Here is a 26,015-nt window from a genome sequence, read left to right as displayed (position 1 = left end):
TGAGAATTTGTATTGTTTTACATATATTTTATTATTTTATTGTTTCCCTTCAACGTGACTTTACCGAAAGAGGTAAGAATATGAATTACTGCAGTCACGAAAGCTTTAAATCAAAACGTTCTACTTAATTAAGTAGACTTTTAATGTTTTCTCCTACAACATCAGAGTGCAGCGGCACATTAAATACGCACTCCAATGATAATAGTTTAAAGCGATTTCAAGTATGTTTTTTGGGGGGGGGGGGCAGAGCTTTGTGACGTCATATTTGAGGGGGGGTCTGACTCTTTGTGACGCCGTTTGACGATGGGGGGGGGGGTCAAAAATCGTCCAAAATCGCGTGACGTCATTTATGGACGCCCCCTTACTCATTGGCTGTCAGGTGGTGGCGGGTTTAACGACACATTTATAATTTAAAAAACCTGCATTATGGATGATGATTGATATTGGCTTTTATTTTGGTGATTTCGAAAACGTTTTTTTGGTTTGGCCATGTTTTTGTTTATTGTAGTACGGAGTTAGACTGATGGCCTTAATCTTAGTTGTCTTGTGGTTGTTGTAATAGGTTTTTACCCTTTTATCTGGCACCAAAACTAACACCTTTATACAAGGGATCATGTTTGCAATAACCACAACACAAGCAGTCAAAATGCAAACAAAAAGAGACAACTCTGATAATGCACTGTCCTTGAAATTGATTGGTCCACCCCCGAAGCAGCTTTTCTTAGAGCCGAGCTGTCTCGGGTGTGGACCAATACATTTCAAGGACAGTGCATTATCAGAGTTGTCTCTTTTTGTTTGCATTTTGACTACTTCTGTTGTGGTTATTGCAAACATGATCCCTTGTATAAAGGTGTCAGTTTTGGTGCTAGATAAAAGGGTAAAAACCTATTACTATATCTTGCTACTGGCAAAGGAGGTCTCATAATATTGTTGACTTGCATCCCACTGGGATTTTTGCACACAGCGTTGGTGGATGGTGCTATTTCAGGAATATTTTGATGTTTTTTTCCTGGATTTTCTGTTTGCACTGTCACATAATCACTTTAAGATGTTTTCTTGTTCATGTTTTTGTTTGTTGCGGTTGCACCCGATTCAAGAGCCGAATGGCTCACAGGGCTATACCAAATAAATGGAAACTGAACTGAACTGAAAGCCCCTACGTGTGAAAACTACACTTGCATTGAATTCATAACGCAAACGTTCGCGATTTGCAGCATGCTCGACTTCGACTCCTTGTGAATCGTTGCAACAATTCTCGCGCGAATCGACCCTGGGTTTTTTTTTGGGGGGGGGGGAGGTGGCAATCGCAAAGCGATAACTGATTCATTTGCTCGCACAGAGAGAGGGAGAGACACACACGTACACTGTGACACCGCGCCCATCGACTCACACGTTCACAGATACCTACCCACCACCACCCCTCCCTCCGTATAAGCCTCGCAGCGCGTATGAATGCCGGCACGGCACACGAGGGGACGGGGACGGTCAGTATACTAGGCCCCAGCCCGGTGTCTCTCTCGAGTTGGCGATGGTTTTTTTGTTTGTTTGTTTTCTTTTAACACACCGACCGACAGGGAGGCGCCAGGGACTGGTTCAGATAATCGTCACCGGCGTTGGCCGTGAGTGCGATTCGAACCCCGGCTTTTTGGCCAGGCTAGGCTGCGCTTTAACGGCGCACCGAGACGACACGCGGAAGTCGACGTTGTGGCCGTGGGCCAGTTGCGGGGAACCCGCCCGGCCACGGACGAGTCGCGGATGGCGGCGTCGGACGAGAACCCCGAGCTGCAGCGGCTGCTGCTGCAGCTGAAGGTGAGCGAGGCGGACCCCGCAAGGGGGGAGTGGGGGGGTTGTGGTGAGAGGGGTGAGAAGACACGGGGATGGCCGCCGGTCATCAGAGGCGTTTGGCCTGTGCCGGGGGGCTCTTCCCTCGCCAGCGGGCCACTCTGCTGGGTCCCAGGCTCGGGTTCCGCCGTCGGTTCGCACCACTGGCACGGGGCGCCCCCCCCCTATCCCCCCCCCTATTCCCCCCCCCCCCCACTATTCCCCCCCCCACTATTCCCCCCCCCCCCCCCCACTATTCTCCCCCCCACTATTCCCCCCTGGTGTATGGGTTATTCCGGAATACACACCGAATTCGAGACCCACAACGTCGCTGGCTTTGACGTCCCCCCCCCCGCCCCTGTCTCGAAGACACTGTGTGTGTGGGGGGTTAACCCTCAAACGCAGCAGAACATCAGAATCGGAAGTTTATTTCCCGAGCAAAATGCCCCATTGAGCCGAGAAGCTCTTTTAAAGGGCGACTGGGCAGGCAGATAGACACCAATCAAAGCGTTCCGTAATTACAGATTTAAAAAAAAACTTGATAATCAACTTCTTTCGCGCCGTACGTAGCCAACCATGCTAATTATATTATAAAGGGGGGAAATAAAGACGGACAGGCCACGGTTGTGGCCATGCAACCCGAACTATGGGCCGTGTAATTAAACCACGAGAGTCTGCGTTCATCCTGAAGCACACCCGTAGCTAACAGGCCTCGATATTGACATTTAGCCTCTGAACATTTTACCGCATGCAAGAGTAGGGGGAGCCGTGACACCAGACGCTTTGGAGGCGAGGGTTGGTGGATCACGCAGAGAGTTGAGAAACTTCCCAACCAGCCAAGCTGCGAGCTGGTGGTTAGATGCGAATGAAGGACATTTGACTAAATAATTGTGAAAAATAAAATTAAGTTTCGTCTCCTTAAAATAAATGATGACAAAAGCCCATCGGCCCCACCACCGCCTTTGTTCTGGGAGTGCATAATTTCAGCACAAGCAAAACTCCGTACCGGTTTGGACAGTCCATCTCATCAGCAGCACCATAAGTCAGGCTTGAATCAATGCCGGTGAACTGCCAGACGTTACAGTATAGACAAGGACTCCTCTCTTGAAGATATCGATCCTATAGTTCGACTCGTGGTTTCTGCTCAGCGAGAAGTGTAGCATTACAGCAGTGGCTGTGTGGGGAGTACAGTTGGTGAATCTTGTCAGTCATCTCAGTCGACGCATGGCACCTGGGTCTGCCCCCTGACCTCCTGCGAGCGAGCCTTCGACACTTCACGTGACCTCGAAGTGCACCTAGCCTGGCACAAGTGCTGTGGTGACGTCACCAACACTTAGCGGCGAACGGCGGTTGTTGTGTGTGCTGAGCCTGCTGCTTGGTGGTGGAGTGACGCCGTGAGATGTGGGCTTGCTTCTGCTTTCACTTTGACCACCTTCTGTTCGTGCCGTGGGTGGGGAAGAACGCTTCATGTTGTAGCGATGAATGCAAGGCGTGGAAGAGAAGAAACCTCTTACCCCGTGGCCAGTGATCGACTGGGACTAAAAATCGGCCCAGGCATATCTAAACACACCCGTCCAAATTAAGTGTGGATCTCTTTGGCCCATTTGGGCTGGGTCCAAAAAACTAATGGGCCAGTGAGGATTCATCTTTGGGGATGCCGAATATGGGACTTAATGCCAATTAAGAGCGTAAATAAGCAATGAAGCGTCCATATTAGAGGTAATGCATTATTTTAGTTACAAAAATATATTTTTTTACTCTGATCACATGTGCAATTTCCCCATACAGACCGGCACACTGAATGGACTGGACTACCGGACATTTTCCCAGACTGCCCTACGGCCAGTCCGAGCCTGCCCAATGCACACCACGGAGAGAGACAGTAGAGTCACGGATATTTTATAGCCGGGCAGTGATGGCTATGCGCGTGGCCTGCAATCCAGCACAGTCGAGGCAGTGAGGGTTGGTGGATCTTAAACATGATTGTGAAACTCCCTTCTCGTGGCCGTCGAGGAGGAAAACAAATGTGGACTCCGCCTGTTCTGTCTTGTATGGGATTGAGTGTTTCCCCTGAGTACATTTGTGTTCTCTCCAGATGCTACGGTTTCCTCCCACATGTAAACACTCATTAATTGGCCGATAACACCTTCATATGCTGTGTAGAGGACCGCAATTGTTGGTAGCGCCGGCTCACCGCGTAGCTGCTTTCCTGCTTGTCTGTGGTTCCTCATGCCTCAGAGTCATTCTCTCTTTATGAGAGTGAGAGAATACTGTGCACGTTATAAGTTGAAATGGAATATAATCTATGAGATTCCGGTACGGAAGTCCCAAAACAGACAAAGAGGGCAACGGCACAAGATGAGCAGCAGGAAGAGGTGTAGGTAGAGATGGAACGGGGACATTAGGTCAGGGATCAGAGCGTGATAAGAGGTGAGGAAAGAGAGGACGGATAGCAGCAAGAAATGAGTTGTACGGAGGAGCAGCATCTGTTTTCACGGGGGGGGGGGGCGGTTAGGAGAGGCGAGGCATTCAGAGCTGGGCTTGAGATAATTTATATATACAAGATGTAATTCATAGAGTAATATTCGTTATAACAGCTCAAAATATGCTTTAAATCGCGTGTAAAAATAGGTGTTGCTTGACTGATGCATAGCATTGCGGTATCACAGGTGAATGGAGTGAACACGAGTGTATGGATGCAGAAGGAATTGACAATATAAATAAGACGGGGGAAACGAGATTTTAAAAAAAGGTGATGTGGGACAGCCAGGCACATGTACACAGCCTACATTGCTTCACGTCCACACGGATGAGATTGAACACAGCGGTGGATTGCCCGTAGGATTGTTGCGATATCATTTTTCACAGGACGATGGCATATTTGACGATCTGATTATTACGAAATCAGTTTACTATAAATTTGAAAATGTATTTCGTTTTTCATGGTTTTTTTGCTGTACTCCAGTATGATAACTATTATGCCTGTTTACTTAAGAGAGCCTGCGTCTCCGAACATGTTTCTTTGCAGGAGGGGAAGATGACTTTTACGTTTATTGGGAACTTTTCAAATTTGACAAATTTTGGACTATGACACCGGCAAAACAATGACCTACTCTTGCAAATTATGTCATGGGATCTTGAAAGTTTACTGTGAAGCAGAGTATGCTTAGTATTATCACAGTTAATACAGCTGCGTGCATTTAGCCATAACCCCGACAGTTTATGTTAGAGACTTGGAGGAAATGTCCAGGCCTGTCGCAGCCAGGGTAACCTCATTCATTATGAAGTATATTTGATGACCAGGTTTGTTCATTTATAATTAGGGGTGTGATTTTCCTGCCACAATGAACTGCCAGGATTTGGGGTCATCGTTAGATTCAAGAATCGATTATCTTTGTCTCGTTTACTACCAGCTTGTTTTTATTTCCAACTTTGGGTGTAAGTGTTAATGGATAAGCGCTGTCCATCCGTCTGGCTATCCTGAGGCGTGGGGGAAACAATAGCTCTCAAAAAGATGATCTTCTGTAAATAATATTAAGTTAATAAAAAAGTAGTGTTGCTATAAAAGACGTATTCTATAGACGACCAGGTAATCAAAGGATTGGCCAAAATCAATTAATTTGTCTATGGCTTGGATTATTTTTTAACAATGTGCCATTTTCACTTGCCTGGCAGGAAGATGACACATTGGTGGCCGGAGAGAAGTTTCTGTGCATGTTGAGGTGTCAGCATCATGTGATCGAGCTGCTCACGAAGGAAAATAGAGAGCTGCGGAACGAGGTGGCTCGCCTGCAGAGACCACCCCTGCCTACATCAGGTGAGCAGGTTCTATGAGGGCTGTGAGCTCGAGTCTCTTGCCTTGTGGATATCTCTACTCGTACAGGTGAGATGGCTTCATGAGGACTGTGAGCTTGAGTCTTTGCCTCCAGTCAGCATCTTTAGGTGGAATGCCCAGTGTCGTTAATTGAAGATAATTTGCCTGGTTCAAAGTTTGAAGAAACATTTTAAGAAATGACATTGCTCAAATGAAAAGACTCCACAAAGCTCACGGTAATTGGTTACGTTGTGACTGGATAAGAAGTCACAGTGACGGGTGATTCGTTGGCTTGGTTCTGCACATCCAGCATTTGCCAAACACATGGCAGAGGCATTTGAAACAATCATGGTCAAGATGTTGGCAAACACCTGGGACTCAAATCTCAAATACAATGCGGGTCGTCAATACTATGATGGACTTGTGGAGTCGTCACTTTTCAAAGGAGGAGGTGCCTTTTTAAGGGCAGAAATATTTTAAAGACGGTCGAGGAATCGGTAGAACCTTTAGATTTATAATTTATTGCACCGACACTCGTCTACATGTCCTTTATTTGTAGTTGGCTGAGAGCCCACTTTGACCAATTTAAGTCTCTATTTTTTAAAAGAGAGACCTTGGTAAAACAAGACTATTTGTACAATTATACCTCTTTTTTATCCACTGCTGGATGAGGGCCTCCCCATGCCATGTGGGTGGAAGGTTATTTAACCATACTTGAATGTTTTTGTCAATGCGGGTTTGTGAAGGTGGGATGCATGTACGTTGGAGCATAGTACAGTACAACAGTGGTTTTCACTACACTGCCCTTTACTGATGGAGCGGCTGACATTTGGGAAAGTAACGAGCTACGCATGTTGGTTGAGGGGGATCTCATGCAATTAACAAGATGGATGTCTCAGGGGCGTTGAGCTCAGGGGTCCCGAACAATTGGGGGGCGGGTGGGGGTTTAAATAGGTTGTCAAAGAATGGATAACATGTTCTTTTGAATCTGCCTCCTTTCCTTTAAGTGTCTGCTGTACACGGTGTTACCCCGTGTTGTTTATGGACCAGAGCCGTGCCCTTGACATTAGAAGTGGGCGGCACTTGGCCAAGCCGGCTCCGTTCAGCAAAATAAAAACCGGGAAATAATTAAGAAAAATTTTATTGGAAAAAACGAGATACAAATATATATTTTTGAAACTGACAGTTCAGCGATTGCTTTGAGAATGATAACTCTAAACTAAATTGAAGATGAAGGTGATGCTCATGGCAATGATGACAATTGTGATGAGCACATTAACGACTTTACGACTTGTTCCTATGTGCACAGAGCCGCCTCTTTCAGTGCCGCTCCCCTACCGCTGTTACGGGCAGATGTTTGGGGCTGCGGAGATGTTCCTGAGCTGGCTCACCGAGCCGTTCAGGTCGGAAGGCTTGGACCTCAGGCCCACGTACCAACCCGCGTCGGCTGAGAGGTCACCCTGTGCCCTCCCAGCCAACGCCGCGTCGCAGTTTCCCGCCGCTTCCCCTGCGCTGCCGCTCTTCGTGTTCTGCGTGAACGCGTCGCGCATTGCCAGCGACACGGAGCCGGCGCGCCGTGAGCTCAGCCCAGGTGCATGCAGAAAGTTTGCTCCCTACGGCTCGCCTCACTTGGTCGTAATCTGCTGTTGTAATAATCAGTTACTCCGTAGATTACTGCTTCCATTCACCGGTAAATCGATTTGTATGAATATGCACTCTCAAAACGTGATGCAATCGCCATCATCGCCCGTGTCCGCGTCTCGCGGGGCACGCACAGCAGTGATTTTGCCATAGTCTAGAGGCCAAATTCCCCACGTACCATTATTTAAAAATAAATTCACTTAACTTTAAACATCTAATAAATTTTATCAGTTCATAATTTAAGCGATACTCAGGATTACGTTTATCCCCATGAATGGTTTGTGTATTATTTCCACTTTTGCTGGGAAAGGGGCTTCGATGGCCCAGTAATGATCCAGAAACGCTCACCCGGGTCTCTACACTCCATCATGGGAGCTTTCTTGAAAAAATAAGAAAGTTCATATATTTAATGTAGACAAGTATTAGGTTTGACTATGTAAATTAAAATCTGTTTTCTAATTCTATTCGTGTCTGGCACACCAACATGGCCCTGAAGCTGAACAAAGTGAGTGATGTCAGAAGGGAACCTGAGGACCCAGGTCTGAGATTCCATGGGATTGGTTTGATTAGGGTGCCCATCTTAGTCCCAGCATGGAAGCAACATGTGGTACACCATGGAATATAATCGGTGCTCGTGACCTGTGAAGCATGCTTGGATCAGAGCTGACTTTGGATTTGAATTGTTGACAAATGGTCTGCGACCTGCCGACAAAGCCACTGTGCACTGGCTTCGTAGTGATGCTGGTTTTACAGCTACCTGCTGTAATATGTATGCTTAAGACTCTTTCACATTATTTACAAAAGTAGGCCAAGGCTTGCTATAGTCAGAGTCCAAATCCCAATTAGGAAGCTTAAAATAATATTTATTATGTTTACTTCACTTGCGATGTAACCCATGTTTAACTCTTTCTCTCATGAGTTCTCTGCCTGAGGGCAGGATCGAGTTGCTCCGACCTGTCAGAGAATGCTCTTTTCTCTTGGGTTTCTCACATGGCTGCCCTCTCTTAAAGTACCACCTTTCATCATCTTTCAGCAAGCTATCCCCTCTCACAGTATGTCCCATCCAGATCCTCTGCTTTCCATGATTTATTATAATTGTACGTTTCTCCTGAACCCAATCTAGAAGTTCCTTGTTAGTTCTATATACCGAATAATAATAATTTATATCCCTTTGTCAATCCACTGCTGGAGGAAGGCCTCCCCATGTCCTCTCAGTTATGGGGGTTCATTCGATCATACTTCACTACATTGGTCAGTGCGGGGTGTTGTAGGTTAGTACCCAGGATTGGTTCAGGTGTTACTCGCTACTGGAGTTGACCATGGGTGAGAATCTAACTCGAGTTGCCACGGTCATCATGCAGCACGCATGCCAACAACTGTGCCTATGCTGCCCCTATATTTACACAGGTGAGAACATTGGTGCAATCATACGTAACATTGCACATGTCTTCATTAGCACACGTTACTATATGTACATAAAACTCCCAGGCAGAAGAGATCACGAATCATCCGTCACCTGCGACATGACTTGGTGAGAGTACGCGTGGCCGCCTCTTCCCCCATCCCCGCTCATTATACTGATGCTGGCGGTGCTCTTCGCTGTGTCCCTGGTTGTGTAGGTGAGCTACCCGTCCTCGTGGTGATGCACCACACGCCAAACCCCAACCACACGGACCCCAGGAGCAGCCTTCACCTGTCGTGCCATGGCGGCAGCGAGAGCGGAGACCGTAGCCCCGGCTTCCAGCTCATCCTCGACTGCTTCTTCTTCGAGCACCATGGCCTCTACGACTGCCGGCAGAACCGCAGTGCCGTACTGGCGGCGGCCTCGTACCTGCGCGGCAAGCTGCCCGTCCGCGCACCCGGGAGCAGCTGGCCAGAGAACAGCAGGATGGGTTGTAACAGCGGCACAGGATATCCATGGCCTTGTCACTCCTCGTAGGCTGACACTGCACCAAAGGTGGCAACGGTAACCAATTGCTTGGGTGGAGCAGTCCACAGTGTGGCTCTATCCACAGGGGGGAGAGTCTGGAGACAGGACGAGATTCCCAAATGCTCGGCATCTGTAATTTGCAGACTGCTTTGAGAATGCTTAGTGGCCCGTAGGGATGTCTTTGTCGGGCAGTGAAGTTGGTGCAAACCTTGTATGGCCAACCGAAGTGCCCTCCCATCGTTTGAATAGAGAAGTCCGTGGATTGTATAAGCCATCTAACCAATAATGACTAGGGTCTGTTTCCTCGTAGGACATGCCCCAACTTTCATAGTGTGGCAACGTCTGTGGCCAACAGCAGAAAAGGAGCGACTCATTGAGCAAAGGATTTTCGGAGAGAGCCTTAATTGCTGGGGTGTTGAACACATGAAGGGGGAGCAGAGTAGAATGGCAGGGGGGGGGTGGTATGCAGGGAGGAGTCCATAGAAGATCTTGATGACAATATTGAGGATGATCTTATAATTGATCTAGGACTGGATCTGGGGCCAGTTTCAGGATCTGAGGATTGGAATGGTTGGGTCTCATTTACGTGTGTGCGTGAAAATGTGTTGCCGAGCTCACTTTGAGATACCTCATGGACGGTGCAACGTGACGAGAATACCTGTGCTTTGTTTACTAAAACGTGGTGCGCATGATCCTTGCAGGTAGGCAGTTAGGCAAAGTGAGAAGTGGGAAAGTTATTCTCAAAGTAGGAATCACTTGTGTTTCTTCAACCCTTAGGAACACTTCTATTCAACAATGGTTTTTTTTTCTTCTTTATTTTGGCTCTGTTGATAAGGCAGTCGAGTAGTGTGGTGCGCAGTGTTTCTCCGGATCTACTTGGATATCTGTTTAGGGTGCCGAGGTTTGGATGCTACAATAAATATGTATTTGTACTGAATTATAAATAATTCTCAAATGAAAAACAATTTTCATTCGGTCAAGTTCTGGTACCTCCAGCAACGTGATGTTCGATGGCTTAGCACGGTTGGCTACGTATGGTGCAAAAGAAGTTCAGCATAATACATGTATTGACTGTGGACGGATGATGGGCTGAGTGGACCCCCAAACGTGATTTGAATTCTCAATCTTCAAATTTACGAGCCGCTCGCTCTACCACTGAGCCACCTGGCCAGTTATTTAAAGGTTCCTGAAATTGCATCATTAGTCCAACCATTTTATCGAACCAAGCGAGAGCCTACAGACGTGGAGCACTTTTTGCAGGACCTGATTGGCCACAGTTAAGACAATGATTTACTTTGCCCTATCATTGTTAATTTAATTACAGGTAACATTTGGATTTCAGCTATGGCACCTTGTATAACATCGTGTGATCTTTTTGTGAATGATGCAAGTGAGTCTTACGATCCAGCGCTTGCGGGGGGGGGGGGGGCAAGGGTTGATGAATCGTGTTGAGATCTCCAACATTTCTGAACCCACTTGGCTGTTTAGGTGGCCAGAAGATGGCTGTGCATCAAATGGATTGTTGTATCTGTCTTTAACCATTATTCGCTCATGTGGTTGATTTCTCGATAAGTCCGCTTAGTTCCTTTGTACATGCCAAAGGCTCTTTAATAGAATTGGTCCAACTTCTCACTTGAATAAAGAGTCTTGAAACAGTGAGATTTTCCTCGGCAAAGAACATGACTTATTGATATTATTACGTCATGATATTGCTCTGCTGGATGTACTGGACAGGCAGAGGTGTCGTGTTGTCAATCATGAATTGCAAATTGACTGGAAGTTGAGTTGGTCATGAGAATACCACTGCTGTGTTTTATACCAGTCACACTACTGCGATGTATGTCATTTTTCTTGGTTCTTTCGGTAAAGTCACGTAGAAGGGAAACAATAATTTAAAAAATATTATTTTATTGCTTCCCTTCTACGTGACTTTACCGAAAGAACCAAGAATATGAATCCCTGCAGTGACGAAAACTTCAAATCAAAATGTATGTCATTCACTAAATGTATGTGTTCATATACCATGACTTATAATCTGCTGCTTTAGTCAAATTGTGTGTTTACTGTGCCCTCAAAGATCTTCCATTTAGTCTTACATGCTGGTTGAGTTGTTAGCGAGCACCTGTTGAAGCTGGCATAGGGCACGAGGAGGGTGGTGTGTTGCCAGCACCACGCTCACCTTTGTCTTCCAATTGCTGATATTTTGCACATTAAGGCCGATTCGACCTAGGCGAGACCCAAGTCATGTTCACATACTGCATGCCGCTGATAAGTTATTTTTTTTATCCAACCCAGGAGTAGAACTGCCGTTCGCCACGAAGTGGTGGTGACGTCACCACGGGACTTGTGCCAGACGAGGCGCACCTTGAGGCCACGTGAAGTGTCAAAGTCTCGCTTGCAGGTCACGGGACAGACCCAGGTGCCATGGGTTGTCTGAGTGGGGTACACCCTGATAGGCACAGTCAAGTTGAAATTGTAATCCAGTGGTTGTGGCCGCACTGGCAAATGTAACGTGTACAAGACATTTACTTCTGAATAATTCAAAGCATATACAGTGCATTAAAAAAATATATTTAAACAGTCGGTGCATTGTGACCTTTATTGCCACAGTTTTAGTTAAAATGAATATATACTTAATAACGATAATTCCTAGGACAAAAGGGCACTATCAAATTAAAAAATGTAACGTCCCTTTACCCAGGAAATGCCTCACCAATTCTCGGCACTTTTTTAGGGTCCATAATTGATATGTCTGCTCGTTACCATTAACGCATGTTTGACATGCGAGGGGAAACCTGAGTGCTGGAGACGTCGCCACGCATACAAGGGGGGTAACACTAATATCCACTAGGACAGATTCAGGAATCCGCTGCTGTACCACTGTCCCTAGGTAATTTTGCAACTCATACCTACAACACAAACGGCGATATCACTACATCTGTAATACGTCATCGTGAAATATCATGTATCGTAAAAAATGTCATCGCGGTAACTCCACTGAACCTGTGGGTTTCGCGCAATGACATTTAAGCTGCGTTCTTTTCCATACTTCCCGTGTTGCCAGCTCCACAACTGACCGATCAAAGTCGCGCAACTGGATTGGCTACAACTCAATCGCTTACGTGTGAACTTTTCGACAACCAGTTGCAAGCCATTGCACAACCGGTTGCTCGCAGCAGAGACACTCGACTTTCAAGCGATCCGCCCCTTGATTTGTACCCAGTAAACATGCAACGTCAGCCCAACAACGCTCCATGTGTATTAGGTAGCGATGCATTTCACCACGTGCTATTACAAGCCCGTTTAATCCCCTTGTTGCCCAACTACCTCACTGAGATGTTGACAAAGCAGTTGTGGGCGATTAACTACAGAGGTTGCGGGACCCGATTTTTAATAAGAGAACCCAGAGTGATTGGCAGGGGCCATGGGTTCGGTACCGAACAGCACCAGCGGGTGTCGCTGAGACGACCGAAATCACCACAATGCCAGTTGGCAAGCCACGCAGTCGATCGGGGGATTCCCCTTCTGAGGTTAACCCGGGTGCTCGGATGAAATGTACCGCAACCCAGCCCTTTGTTAATTCGCCTGCTGGCTGAAAGCATCCCAACGCCGTGTTGCCTACGGGGGAGGTGTTTTGATCTTACTTCACTCCACTGGTTCGCGCGGGTTGGTGAAGGTGCCGAGGGGCTTAGAGCCGGTTTAGTTATCTTATAAACCGCCACTCACATTAGCAGTGGTCGGGAATGTCATGTAGAACCGTGTACGCTTACCACTGCGCCATCGCTCAAATGTAAGGCGTATTCTAACAGTTGCACGTAAGAGATGCGTAGACACACCCCGGGTTGCCCTGAACTTTCTGCACAGTAAACGTGGAGCTTTGACCCTACGATGCATGTTTATTGTGTGGGAAAACGCAGTTATCATCGAACATCAATTAATCTCTGGCATGCACACAATGTGTGTATATGATTGCCATTTCTGAGGTACAGTACTATACAAAAAAAACCCGGGACAGTAAACAAAACTCAAATCAAAACTTGTATTTACCAGATAAAGCCCACTTGAGCTATTAGCTCTTCGAGGTGACCTGGCAAGACGTGATAGCACATCGAAGTGGCTTATCACGTGTGGATATTTATCGTAGTCGCCAGAAGAGGAAACTTATTTCACGATACATTGAGAAGTGATCGCTGCGCATAAATATGCATTAGTCTTGAGTGGTGTATTATTATTACCACTGCGCAAATGACAACACTCGGGGCCTTTTAATGTCCCGGAAAGACATTTATTTTCATTTTTACAGGACAGCTGCTACTTCAAAGAGAGGACGATCCAAGTAAAAACCGGGAAAGGATGGCAACAGCCCATGTTGTATCCCCGGCTCGGATGTTCACTGCACCACACATCTGACACTTGCCATTGCAAACCAAGTTCAGGGGCTCTGCTTCAGACTGAAAACACAAAGACAATAAACAATATACCCTGTACAGCACCACACGCACGTGATTACCAGTGTCCACTCCGCGCATATATAATGGCTTCAAGGTCCGTATGAGTGTTGTGGCTAAAACCACGTTCGGCTGCCGTCTTCCCAGTGCTAATGTTTACACATTGCACCACGTACTAATTTAATAATTTTTAGAACAGTAAGGGTCCGCACTCCAATTGCTTACTGAAGTTCGTAATTTCCAGGATTCGATTTCAGATCTCTGATGTCATATCACAGTGCCCTATCTACTGCGCCACCCCCCCTACACGATGGTAATGTGTTGACAATTGAGCTACAATATTACGGATGTCTCTTTGCCCGCTGGCGCGATTATGTTTCGCACAACCGGCATGCATCTGGCAATAACATAACAAGTATGTATGCTATATAATACACCTTGTTTTTTGTTGTGAATGCTTGGACATACACGTGTATGCATGCCCTCGATTCTGTATTAAAATTCCGCTGTACACAGCAGACGCGCGACTCATGCAAACTGGTACAATTTGGGCATTCGAACGATGATGCCGGTTGTAATCACCAGCGAAACGTCGTACAGTATTCATATTGTAAATGTTGTAGGTTGGCTCTCTAAACACGCCGCTGTGCTCAACTAGTAACTAATTGGCACGTCGCGTTATTCACGTGACAAACCTAATTGGCTATATCGGATGGAGGTGGATTTACGACACATTTACATGTATGGGAGCTAACCCCAAAAAAAGTATTATGAATATTGGTCGCGAAAGCTTAAAGGGCCATAAATGACGTCACGCACCTGGGGGGGGGGGGGTCAGACATTTGTGACGAGGGGGGGGGTTTGAGAAATGTGACGTCACATCAAAAAGCGCAACTTTAAATAAATATAGACAACACGTTCTACTTAATTAAATAAACGTTTTAATAAATGTTTTCTCCTACAACATCAGAGTGCAGCGCCACATTAAATACGCACTACAATGACAATAGTTTAAAGCGATTTGAAGCATGTTTTATTTTGGGGGGGGGAGGGGGCAGAGCTTTGTGACGTCATATTTGAGGGGGGTCTGATTTTTTGTGACGCCGTGTGAAGAAGGGGGGGGGGGTCAAAAATCGTCAAAAATCGCGTGACGTCATTTATGGACGGCCCCTAAACAAACTGGCATGCCAGTGCTTTGATGTCGTGACTGCAAAAAAAACTATTTTTGGTTCATAAATGACATTCCACGCTTCATTTTTCGTCTTGCTTGCTCGTGCTGTCGGTGAGCCCTGTCACGAGGCGAATTCTGGATGTTGAACTGTCCAGAGCAGTGTATATCACCCAGTGTTAGAGTACAGTCGACACACATAAGGATATATCACAGAACTACTCATGAATGTTCAAGTGACCTCTTATTTACACTGGGGGAGGGGATAAATCCCCCCCACCTCACTCCGTCCTTCCAGAAAGAGTAACGTTCGTAACGTTTGCCAAATGGCAATTAAAAAACACATTTTTTTATTCGCAGGGCTCTTTTTTGTGTTCAATTTTTCTTCCCCCGCACCTCCGATTAGCCCGGTTGGCAACGTACGTTGGGAAAGAAGTTCAACATACATACAATCAAATAATGTTGAAAATCAAGCTTAATATAATGGAATGGGTGTTGTGCAGTCAAGTGTCACCAAGTTGAGAACACTGGCTCATCACACATGGGTGGTGTCTGGATTCCACTCGCGGTCTCAGCAGTGCCAGCTCAGCCTCCTTACCCCCGAGTCATCTAGCTGCCTCATTATTTAATACAAAACAAAATTGCCTGGGAAGTTGAACTTCCCAATGCAAGAATACTCCTAAATGAGTCTTGGCTAAACCATCAGCACTATTATTTTAAACATACGTACGTACTAGTGATGTGCATACTTTTATAATTATGCTGCTTAATAATGAAGGCATGTTGCCGTGGTATTATAGTTTGCAATCTGACCATGGAAGTTCGGAAGTCCCTGGTTCGTTCTCTCAACACAGCAGTTGAAACCAGAGTACACGTTTCTTAAATATGTGCAAGCTTCTGTCGACCTAGCAGTATAAATGGGCAGGCCACAGTCGATCAGCAGGGGGATAAGGCATAGCAACTCATACCTATTTACATACACCTTGGCAGCGTGGAAGAGGTGGCCAAACACCATCTCGAAAGGCCCTCCCGCCAGCAGTGCCAGGCAGTTGTGATTAAACGAAAACACTAAACTATTTTTTTTAATTTTACCATGTAAGCCCCACTGAACTATATAGCTCATTTTCAGAAGCGACCTGGCCACAAATGATCGGCCAACGAAGTGGCTTATCGTGTGGAAATTTATAGCAGCCGAATACTAACCGCTTGTTTCTAAATGTGGAAGACCCGGAGAAAAATCCACGCGACCACAGGGAGGACATGCAACTCCAATTATACAGGTGGAGTGACATCGCGGGATTTCACTGTGTAATGCCAGCCCGAGAAAGGCACGGCCTGCGATGTATTGACATCGCGGACACCACGTGGATGTGGGTGCAGTACCGGCCCTAGAGGGGCTCGGTGAGCGCTGATCGATCACGTTGGATGGCACCATGCATAGCGTGCAGTGCCGGCCCCTACAGGATAGGGTGTGGGGGTGCCGGCCATGGAAACGGTTACTAAAGGCCGTGGCACTCTGGTTGACCCCAGAGGACACGTGACCGGTTAAATCTACACAGGGGCCCCCAAGTGGGGGCTAGGGGTGGTCATGTGTCAGGGTCGAGATTCTGCTCGAGGATTCTTGAAGGTGGTCGTGGCCAAGGGCGGAGCCAGCCACGCCGCAGAGGATATAATCTGGGTCTCCCAGAGGGACCGGCGCTGTTGTTCATCCTGAAGAAACCTCCATCTACGTTCTATGTCCTAGAAGAGTCTCCAACACGTGGACCTGGACCGAAGCTGTGGTTCGGTCCGTTGTAACTAGTTACATTGTAATTAGTGTAGGTTGTTATTCTGCTAACCCAATTGTTGGTGTTAATAATTGTGTTGCCTCCAAGAAGTACGTCTGCGACTCAGTTGAAGTCACGACACAGGCGTCAGGGTCTGGATCGAACCCATGTCCTGATACCAGGCAAGGTATGTAACATCTCGCGACCACGGCACCCCAGGCATGATGCACGCCTACATTCCAGTACTGTGTTGAGGCAGTGGGGGTTGGTGGATCACACAACTGTTGTGGAACTCCATTCTCGTGGGCGTCAAGCAAGTATGCCTTCACTTGTGAAAGGATGATACAGAAAATGTGGACTCCACCTGTTCAACCTTAATGGGATAAAGTGTTGCCCTCTCGCATGCATGGGTTTGCTTTCGGTGCGCCTGTTTCTTTGCACATCTATAAACACGAACTGGCCAGTAATATTTTAATATATAGAGCGCAGAGCTCGGGGGCAGGGGAATTTGGCACTGGCTCACAGCGTGGCTGATCCCTTTCGAGTTTGCGGTTTCTCCTTGTTCCTCTGAGTCATTCTCTCTCCCTTTAGTTTTGAGGGTGAGTGAATGCTGTTTGGTGGCACGTTGCAAGTTCACACTATCATTACATTATTATCTTAAACTCACCAGACATGCATATCAGAAACAGTGTATTGTTTGTATATGAATTCACGTGACTCATGTAGCCGCTAAGAGGCAGCCATACATGTTCAAACACAAAAAAATATGGATAACTTAATCCATGTTTTTTTAAACTCCAGTCCTCGGCGACCCACCATATTACGTATTTCCGCGTTTACCCATTTACTCCCAATAAAATACAAATTAACTCATTCCACGCTGCACGCGCCCGATGATTGTGAAACACGTCTCAGCAATTAATGCATCGCGTGAAACTATGTCCACACACCCGAGATCTCAATCTTAATTTGAATCGGCTTTATTAACGCAGTGTTCATTTATTAGCGTGTCACGTGTTTAACAATCAATCATCGGGCACGTGCAGCGTTGAACGCGTTAATTGGAATGGGTCGACGAGGACTGGAGTTTGGGAAACCTGAAGTCTTAATTGGATACAAACATTGCATTGCCGTGAAGGATTATGGATGAAAACAAATATTTGCAGACCTCCATTCTCTATCTCGACACGTAAAATATATTTCTTATTCTTAGTAAATAAATGCTGCAGGTGCCCCCCACCGTTATAAACTCACTTGACCCCCCTGTTTATTGCCCACGCATTTTTCGACTTCCACTTCTCTTCTTCCTGATTCCTTGTCCTCTTTGTTGTCATCTCTTATCCTTCACTCTTTTTCCACTCCTCCCTGCATAACCCTATAGCTCATATCCATACATCACGACGTGGTATTATGGCAAGTCCTCGCTGAATGTTTTTCATACAACGCGTTTTCACAATAACACGGTTCTTCTATTAGGGGACATGTTTCGCACAATGTGGAACGCGTCCGTTATAACGAAGTTTCTGAGTGGTCGACCGAAAGTGATCTACTTTCTTGAGCTGTGCGGCTGAGCAGTTGATACAGTGCGTGTAATAATACGTACGCAATGGCGTACTCGCATCTGAGTTCATTGACCCACCATGGAATGACTACAGGCTGATTTTATAGTGCAAATGTGATTCAATACAGTGATTCCTCGCTTAACACATTTTCGCTTAAGGAGCCGTTCATATATGACGTCACGCGATTTTGGACGATTTTTGACCCCCCCCCTCCTCACACGGCGTCACAAAAAGTCAGACCCCCCCCTCAAATATGACGTCACAAAGCTCTGCCCCCCCCCAAAAAAAAACATGCTTCAAATTGCTTTAAACTATTGTCATTGTAGTGCGTATTTAATGTACCACTGCACTTTGATGTTGTAGGAGAAAACATTTATTAAAAAGTCCATTTAATTAAGTAGAACGTGTTGTCTATATTTAAAGTTGCGCATTTTGATGTGACGTCAAATTTCTCAAACCCCACCCCCCTCGTCACCCCCTAGGTGCGTGACGTCATTTATGGACGGCCCCAAACGCGGCACTTTTCAGGAACGCATCTACCACGTTAAACGAGGGATTACTGTACAATGGATCCGTCCCACAGGTATCCTCATTCCTGTCATCCGTCCACCTTCAAATTGTTTCTTTGATGCTTGTTACCGAGTAGCCTGCGTACAAATATAATGACGCTACTTGCTGGTTCACCAGACGTTATTTTCAAGCGCACTCCATATAAAGTATGGCATGAAAGTGTAAAAAGCAATACCGTACACAAACCCATAATCATGCTTTCCCGTGCGTCATAGTGGGTAAAATAAAATGCTGCGTGAGCATATTTGGTCTGCAATGCCAATAAGGCTGGTTCGACTAAAATATATATTATAGCACTGTATCTTATATGTGAAGACGAGAACGGAGTTGAACTCCTTTAATTTAATCCAATAGCTGCAATTCTATGGAATGCCACAAGGGGGTGTGGTGGGTGGATCAACCAAACAAAGAAACCCCGTATAAATTTCGATTTAAAGCTTTCGTGACTGCAAGGATTAATCTTTTTTGGTTCTTTCGGTAAAGTCACGTAGAATGAGACAGTCTCGTCCCTTCACTTGATGAAGGCCGCTTGTGTTGTGGCCGAAACGTCGTGAGAATTTTATTCTAATTCTACGTGACTTTACCGAAAGAACCAAAGAAGATAAACCCCGTATAAGCTTAACAGACTGTTGGGGCAAGTGCTGTTAGCGAGTAGCACCTATAAAGGCAGGCACGGCACACGAGGGGGTGGGTGGCCAGCACCATGCCCGACCGCCTTTGTCTCCCCAGTTCTGATGCTTACACACCGCACCAGACACTCGTTTGAGGAGAAGTTCAGATATTCGTCACTGGCGTTGGCCGTGAATCGAACTCGGGTGCCCGGGTTCGTAGCGCAGCGCGCCGACCGCGACACTACCGCTCCACAATGTGGATCGATCATCCATCCACACAACACAGTCAAACTGAAATTTTCAATGAGGAACTATCGCATTTCCGAGTGATAAACGGAGCATATTTAAACACCCCACGCCCACCCCCACCCCCCTGTTATTTATAATGCCGTCCAAAGGGGATTTCCAGGCCACTTTACCCAGCTCGCAATCTTCAAAATCAACAACCCTGCTGTTGTTATTGTCAGCTCACAATGTGGCAGTGCGGTCACTCGATTCGCTGAAAACAAGGTCCGGTGCGAGTGAAAATGAAGATAATTCCTCATAAATATTTGAATCAGAAAAAAAACACTTGAAGCAGAGTTTGTGTGCGTTTATAGCTGAGTTTATCAATGCGTTGCTGGATTGAGAGCCGGCCCCAATGAAAGTGGGGGTTTTAACGTAAGTAGACTTCACGCTGGCCAGTGTGGGTTTACTTGTTATTTAAAAGAATTCCTTCGTGAACAAAATAAAAACACTACAGTATCTGCAGGTTACATTTAGAGTAGATCAGGTAATCATGAATGCACATTCAAGAATAAGAATAATGTCTTTTATCCAGGAAAGCCTGGCCGAGCCTGAATGCTTTATTATCAATAGTTTTGTATTATCCTTCATTATAGGGCCTCAATACTCTTTCTGAAGAGGACCTTGCTTTGGGGTAACGCTAAAAGCTCCGCACAGATAGATCTAGAAGCCATTGCACAACTGACACCTGTCCATTTCACAGAGGTGAACACCGTGAAATTAGAAGGCGCATAGGTTGATGGGTTAAGATTGTTTTCCTTTTGTTGATCATATTATCCCTGTTCATGAACTAAAGTGCACGTCCGTGCTAATCTACTTGAGCATTATTTCCTCCTGGCGCTGACGCATTTATTATTATGAACAGGTGTCATTGTCCCCTAACCTTTTCGATATGAAGGTGAATTAACGTTAATCGATAGCTTATCTGCTATCCTGTGTATGTGGTTAATTTGTTATTCTACGTCAACACAGTACCATGAAAAACAACTCGTAGGTAGTTAATGCTAATGCCACGCTTGCCATTGATGTACTGCAACATTGAAAAGCTTTGCCATACACTTGTAATAACAGTAGAGTAACCTACAGTGCGAGTGGACTAGTGGCCACGGGATGTAATGACATGAGAGTCAACCTGCAGTGCGAGTGGACTGGTGGCCACGGGAATGATCGAGAATAGGGGCGTGGCCAGGTGATGTAAGAGGACAGTGGAGTCTATTACGGAGAGGGCAGAGTGGTTAGTAGGTTGGCTGCGTACAGTGGGAAAGAAGTTCAATATCCGCTCTGCTACAAACCCAGGACACCTGGGAGCCAGAAATCTTTCTGATTGAGAGGGGGTCAAATACTTATTTCCCTCATTAAAATGCAAATCAATTTATAACATTTTTGACATGCGTTTTTCTGGATTTTGTTGTTGTTATTCTGTCTCTCACTGTTGAAATAAACCTACCATTAAAATTATAGACTGATCATTTCTTTGTCAGTGGGCAAACGTACAAAATTAGAAGGGGATCAAATACTTTTTTCCCTCACTGTATCAAAATAAAATACATGGTATGGTTTTTGTTTGATATTGTATGAAAACAGTATTGGCCAATGAGGCGAGATGGATGTGGCTGGGTGCCAAAAAATATTCCCGGAGCTGTATTCCATACTGTTCTGGATTAAATTCAGCACCGCATGAACATAATCTCCAAGTTAAAAATATATTACCTCCATTATATGCTGATTGTTTCTTCCCAATGAAGGTCATGCGAATAAAGAAATCGGTCATCAATCGGTCATCCTGAAGCCATGCTCAACGTTCAGGCCCTCCTAGATGTTTAAGCTATTTTCATGCAGCTTCATAAATAATAGGACAGGCGTGTCTGAAAACTGACAATCTGAGTTTGATTTCCTGGCCAAGGTTAACAATATTGGCTGAACTAATCCTTGGCCCTATCCAACATCAACCCGCACTGACCAGCATGGTGTGGTATGGTCAAAGTATAGTGTCTTCAAAAATTACTCACACGGACACGTTGTAACAAGTCACCTGCTTACACTTTATTCACCTGTTCTTGCACCAGTTGTAGGGACTCCTATAACTATCTTCATGGTCACTTATTAATCTTGATTTGAAGCTTTTGTTACTGCAGGAATCCAAACTCTTTGGTTCTTTCGGTAAAGTCACGTAGGTAGAAATAAAATAAAATAAATCACGACATTTCGATCACAACATATTTTTCCTGCCCCAGCAGTTCTCCAGCTGTATATATGTATTAACTTGAGAATGATTGCTTGTATTGTGATCGAAGCATCGCGATTTATTTTATTTCTACCTACATGACTTTACCGAAAGATTTAAAGAGTATGGTCACTTATGTTTAACCTCTCCCCACTCTTATCTACCTTTCACCTCCCTTATCCTGCACTCAGCAGCCCTGCTCTCAGCAACTCCGCACACAGAATCCTCGCACACAGCGTTTCCGCACAAAGCGCCTCCGCACACAGCATCTTCGCACACAGTGTCTCCTTACACAGCATCTTCGCACACAGCGACTTCGCACACAGCGACTCTACACACTGCGTCTTCGCACACAGCGACTCTACATCTCCACTGCTGCCCTCACCTATGCTCCCTCAGACCCGCTCACCCGTCTGTCCTGGGCAGGGGGATCAGCCAACACCCGCCCAGCGACAGCATGAGGGTTGAGATCCCGTTGACAGCTAGAGCGGCAGCGGCGAGATGTCTTCACACTTGGTTCCCGGCAACAACTCCCTCTCCGCTCACGCACACACCCTTATATCCCTCTCCTAATTATTCGAGACCTCTCGTGTGTCTCTTTAGCTCTCACCAGGCTGGCGCCTGTTGGCCCATCAATCAACCCTTATCTCCCGTTTCCCTGGCAACACCTCCGGTCTCAACGTACACACCCGTCGACCCCGTTTGCACCTGCTTCGCCCCTTAATTAGGTGGCGGTTTGTCCGTGCAAACTCATGTTGTACACGCGCACCTGTTTGCCCTCACTTGCCCTCGGTTAACTGTGCTCACCACGTATTTCACTCCTCTACAAAAGTAACAACCACAACTCAAAGCACCTGATGGGGGGACCTTCATCCAGAGGTTGATCGACGAATAGCTGCAAATTATTCTCACTCAAAAGACCATTGCAAAACCAGCCTGTGTGGGAAAATGATAATCTGATCCTTACTTCCTGATTGTTGAATGAACTTCCCTTCCAGTTAAGATAATGCAATACTCATGTTGTCACATGACATGTCTCAAGAATAAACATGTATTGCTGCTAGTGTTTCAAGGAGACCAGAAGAGCGTTTTGTGGGTGAGGGTTAATTCTAGTAAACTGTTTGAAATGTCTTGGAATGTTGTGATGTGATTTTTTTGTTTTGATTACATAACAGTTAGTGAGCATGATCGATTACACCACTGTTCAGGGTGAAATTAATTATAGTCAACTCGTTTCTTGAACTTAGCAAGGTAAATTCCAAGTCAAGCTGTCCCAGGAAAGAAGCAGAATGATAATTGTTTCACCTGCTCGATGGGTGACTAGTTGAGTGAGTGGGTGCGTGAGTCTTGGTCTTCATATGGCAGATCTTGATATAGAGCAACAACTATAATTTACCATTGAGGTGATTTAGCCAAATAATTGCGTCAGGAGTAGCGGAATGTATCACCGTGTTGATGCTTCCTCTATATTGTTATATGTTCCATGGTCTGTTCTGGGTTACCACAGTCGCACACTGGAGAGTTTTAATTTTCCATTTGTGCATCAAGTATCTGCATCTGTCATCATTTGTGTGGATGTTATTGAGGGTTACCCATAAGCTGTGCAAAGGATTGAAGCCAGGAATGTTCTGCGCTGGGTTCTTCACGGAGTGTTTGTGACTTCTTGTGAACGCCATTGGGGTTTTAAAGCATCATTTTTTTTAAGATTAAGCGTGTGGGACCAAAAGGACATAACTTCAAATAGTGATGAGTGACATTACTAAAATCCTGGTGGATAGGGAGACGTACATTTACTGCAGCTCACTGGACTTCCTGAAGAGTTGCAACATCACAGAAAAATGGATGGGTGATGTGTGACAATACGGGAAGCAAGGGCATCAAGGTCGAGTTGAGAGTTCCAGTGATGTACCACATTGCAGTTTTCAGTTTGACATCAACAAGTCGAGTGTGGCTACTGTTGTTCCATACTGGTGCTGCACAATATTTGGCTTTATTCTTTTCTTCATCTTAGCGGCTACATTCTGCAGGTGGTCGTGGAAGGTTAACGTGCGGTCCAGCTTCACTCCGAGAGAGGTCGGAATTGGATCGTGTTGCTGCGCTGTGTTGCTGCAAAAGAACACTTTCAGGATGTGCTTAGTGCTCCTGTTATTAAGATTAATTGCAGTGTCAGTTGTTTTGTGGGGGTTTGGCCTGAGCCTCCATTTCTGGAAATATCTCTCCATGGTGTTTAGGTCGACGTTCAAGGTGGACTCGATGTCATTTCAGGTGGTTGCTTATGGTCCCAGGGCAAGGTCATCCAAATAGGAACATTTGCGTGACTTCTTTGGTGGTATATCGCACATTTCGACATTAAAGAGCATCAGTGCGAGTACTGAGCCCTGTGCAATGCGTCGTTGAGGCATCGTTGTCCATAGCAGGTGTACTGCTTTGATGCAGGGGATAATGCTTGTCAGCTTCATCATCATGCATTTAATCCAGACGTGTCATAGGCTGGTGGCAGTTCTACAATGGCTGTGCCAGTCTTGGATTCTTCTTGAATCTAGCCTCAATGTGCATTGCAAGGGTCAACACTTGGTCTCAGCAAAGGCCTTTAGGCCAGAATCCTGCTTGTTCTTCGGGGATCACTGACTTGATGCAAGGGCTTATTCTCCAGAGGATGATACGTTCCAAGACTGTGTAGGTCATGCACAGGAGAGATATTATCTTATAGGTTCACAGGTTATCAGTCGGTTTCCCTGGTTTGAGTGCAGGAATATCTATCGCCTCCTCTAGCCACGCTTTTGGAATACATCCAGATTCCAAGGTTTAGGTTTCTACAGTTGTTTTACCCATTGGAGAACTCGGGTGCCTAGTTGATGAAGGAATCCTGGGGGGATATAATTATTTTTTGGCTGTCTTCTATTTATTAATTGCGGCTAAACCCTCCTTCACTTCATCTGTGTTGATGGTGGTGTGGTCTTGTGGAAAAAAAACAAGTAATTGTTCAGTGGAGTTGACGATGGTGTGTGAGTATATGAGTGTGTTGTGGTGGTTGAAAACTATGGGGAACGGTAGCGCACTGTGCTACGAACCTGGTGACCCAGGTTCGATTTATACCCACGGTCAAAAATAGTGATGATTATCTGAACCGGTCCTGGGCCTCCCATAGATCGACTCAGCCTCACATGAAAACCTGGTGCGGTGTGTAAACATCGTCACTTGGGATACAACGGCGGTCGGGCGTGGTTCTGACCACCCACCCCCTCATGTGCCATATCGGTCTTCAAAGGTGCTCACTTACAGCATTGTCTCTACAGTTTATTAACGCCATACAGGAGGTCTTTGTCTTTGGAATGGTTGAACACAGAATGTATGAGACGAAGCAGTCTGCTAGACCAAGCCTTCGGCATAAATGGAAGAATCAGTGAGCGATGTTCAGAGGAACAGGAACCATGGTGGTCACAATAGAAGAGTGGTAAGGAAGCGGTGCACAAATGATGCCATTCACAGTCTAGTAATTATATGCAAGCAGTCATGTCTTGGCTTCAGCAGTTTTGTGTAATGGCTTTAACCTGTTGACTCATTGAGCAAAGTGTGACGGTGCTGAAGTTTAAAATGGAATCTATATTTGCACTAAATTTCACAATTACTCAGACAGATAAGTATACAACACTAACGTCTATTATTTACATTTTTCATATTATTAATAATCATTAAAATTAATGCTTTGGTTTTCAATAGTCTCCTTTATTACATTAATGAATCATTTTCTGTAGTTACTGTTCTTTGCTTGATATAAATACGTCATTAGCACATCTGAGGTGACTACATGAAGAAAATCTATTTCAAGTGTAATCCCAAAGTTAAAAAAAAAACCATTTTCATTGATGTGAATATAGTTGGCGAAAGTGCTGCCTCTTCGTATGACTGGTTTTAACAATGCATCCCACTCACAAAATTTCCGTTTGTTATTAAGTGTGTATACGATTATAATTAGAACGTCTTTTTGTGTGTATGTATGTTGAACTTCTTTCACACCGTACGTAGCCAACCATGCTAATCGGAGGTGCGGGGGAAGGACAACAAACTAAAAACTATGGACGTCATGAATAGAAGTGGGCTTTTTTCCAACTCACTCCTGGTAAAAAACCAAGCGTAGGCCAATCCTACAGGTGAGTGCCCTTCTCATTTCCAAG

General features: G+C 45.6%; 1 protein-coding gene across 2 annotated transcripts; it reads left to right on the top strand.

The window, feature by feature from the left end:
• The first annotated feature begins 1,273 nt into the window (after window positions 1-1,273).
• On the top strand, window positions 1,274-11,784 carry LOC116941357 (uncharacterized). 2 transcript variants are annotated; one of them, XM_032952525.2, is made up of 4 exons: window positions 1,274-1,809; window positions 5,501-5,638; window positions 6,945-7,226; window positions 8,896-11,784. In XM_032952525.2, the coding sequence occupies exons 2-4, from the start codon at window positions 5,536-5,538 to the stop codon at window positions 9,213-9,215; spliced, it is 705 nt and encodes a 234-aa protein (XP_032808416.2). In that variant the 5' UTR covers window positions 1,274-1,809; window positions 5,501-5,535; the 3' UTR covers window positions 9,216-11,784. The 2 variants fall into 2 exon arrangements, with proteins under 2 accessions (XP_032808416.2, XP_032808332.2); XM_032952441.2 differs by having other exon boundaries at window positions 1,275-1,809; window positions 5,497-5,638.
• The last annotated feature ends 14,231 nt before the right edge of the window (window positions 11,785-26,015 follow it).

Source organism: Petromyzon marinus, chromosome 1, assembly GCF_048934315.1.
Source record: "Petromyzon marinus isolate PM22_M1 ecotype Great Lakes invasive population chromosome 1, UKy_Petmar_22M1.pri1.0, whole genome shotgun sequence".
NCBI lineage: Eukaryota > Metazoa > Chordata > Hyperoartia > Petromyzontiformes > Petromyzontidae > Petromyzon > Petromyzon marinus.
Note: the sequence above shows the minus strand (reverse complement) of the source record. Positions and strands in the feature narration are given on the sequence as shown.

What these genes read in the sequence shown, in the direction of transcription:
- LOC116941357 (XM_032952441.2), top strand. Translation starts at nt 1,756, where the DNA reads ATGGCGGCGTCGGACGAGAACCCCGAGCTGCAGCGGCTGCTGCTGCAG. An exon ending in GGCTGCTGCTGCAGCTGAAG is followed by an intron (nt 1,810 to 5,496) that starts GTGAGCGAGGCG and finishes CTTGCCTGGCAG; the next exon opens with GAAGATGACACATTGGTGGC. An exon ending in ACCACCCCTGCCTACATCAG is followed by an intron (nt 5,639 to 6,944) that starts GTGAGCAGGTTC and finishes CTATGTGCACAG; the next exon opens with AGCCGCCTCTTTCAGTGCCG.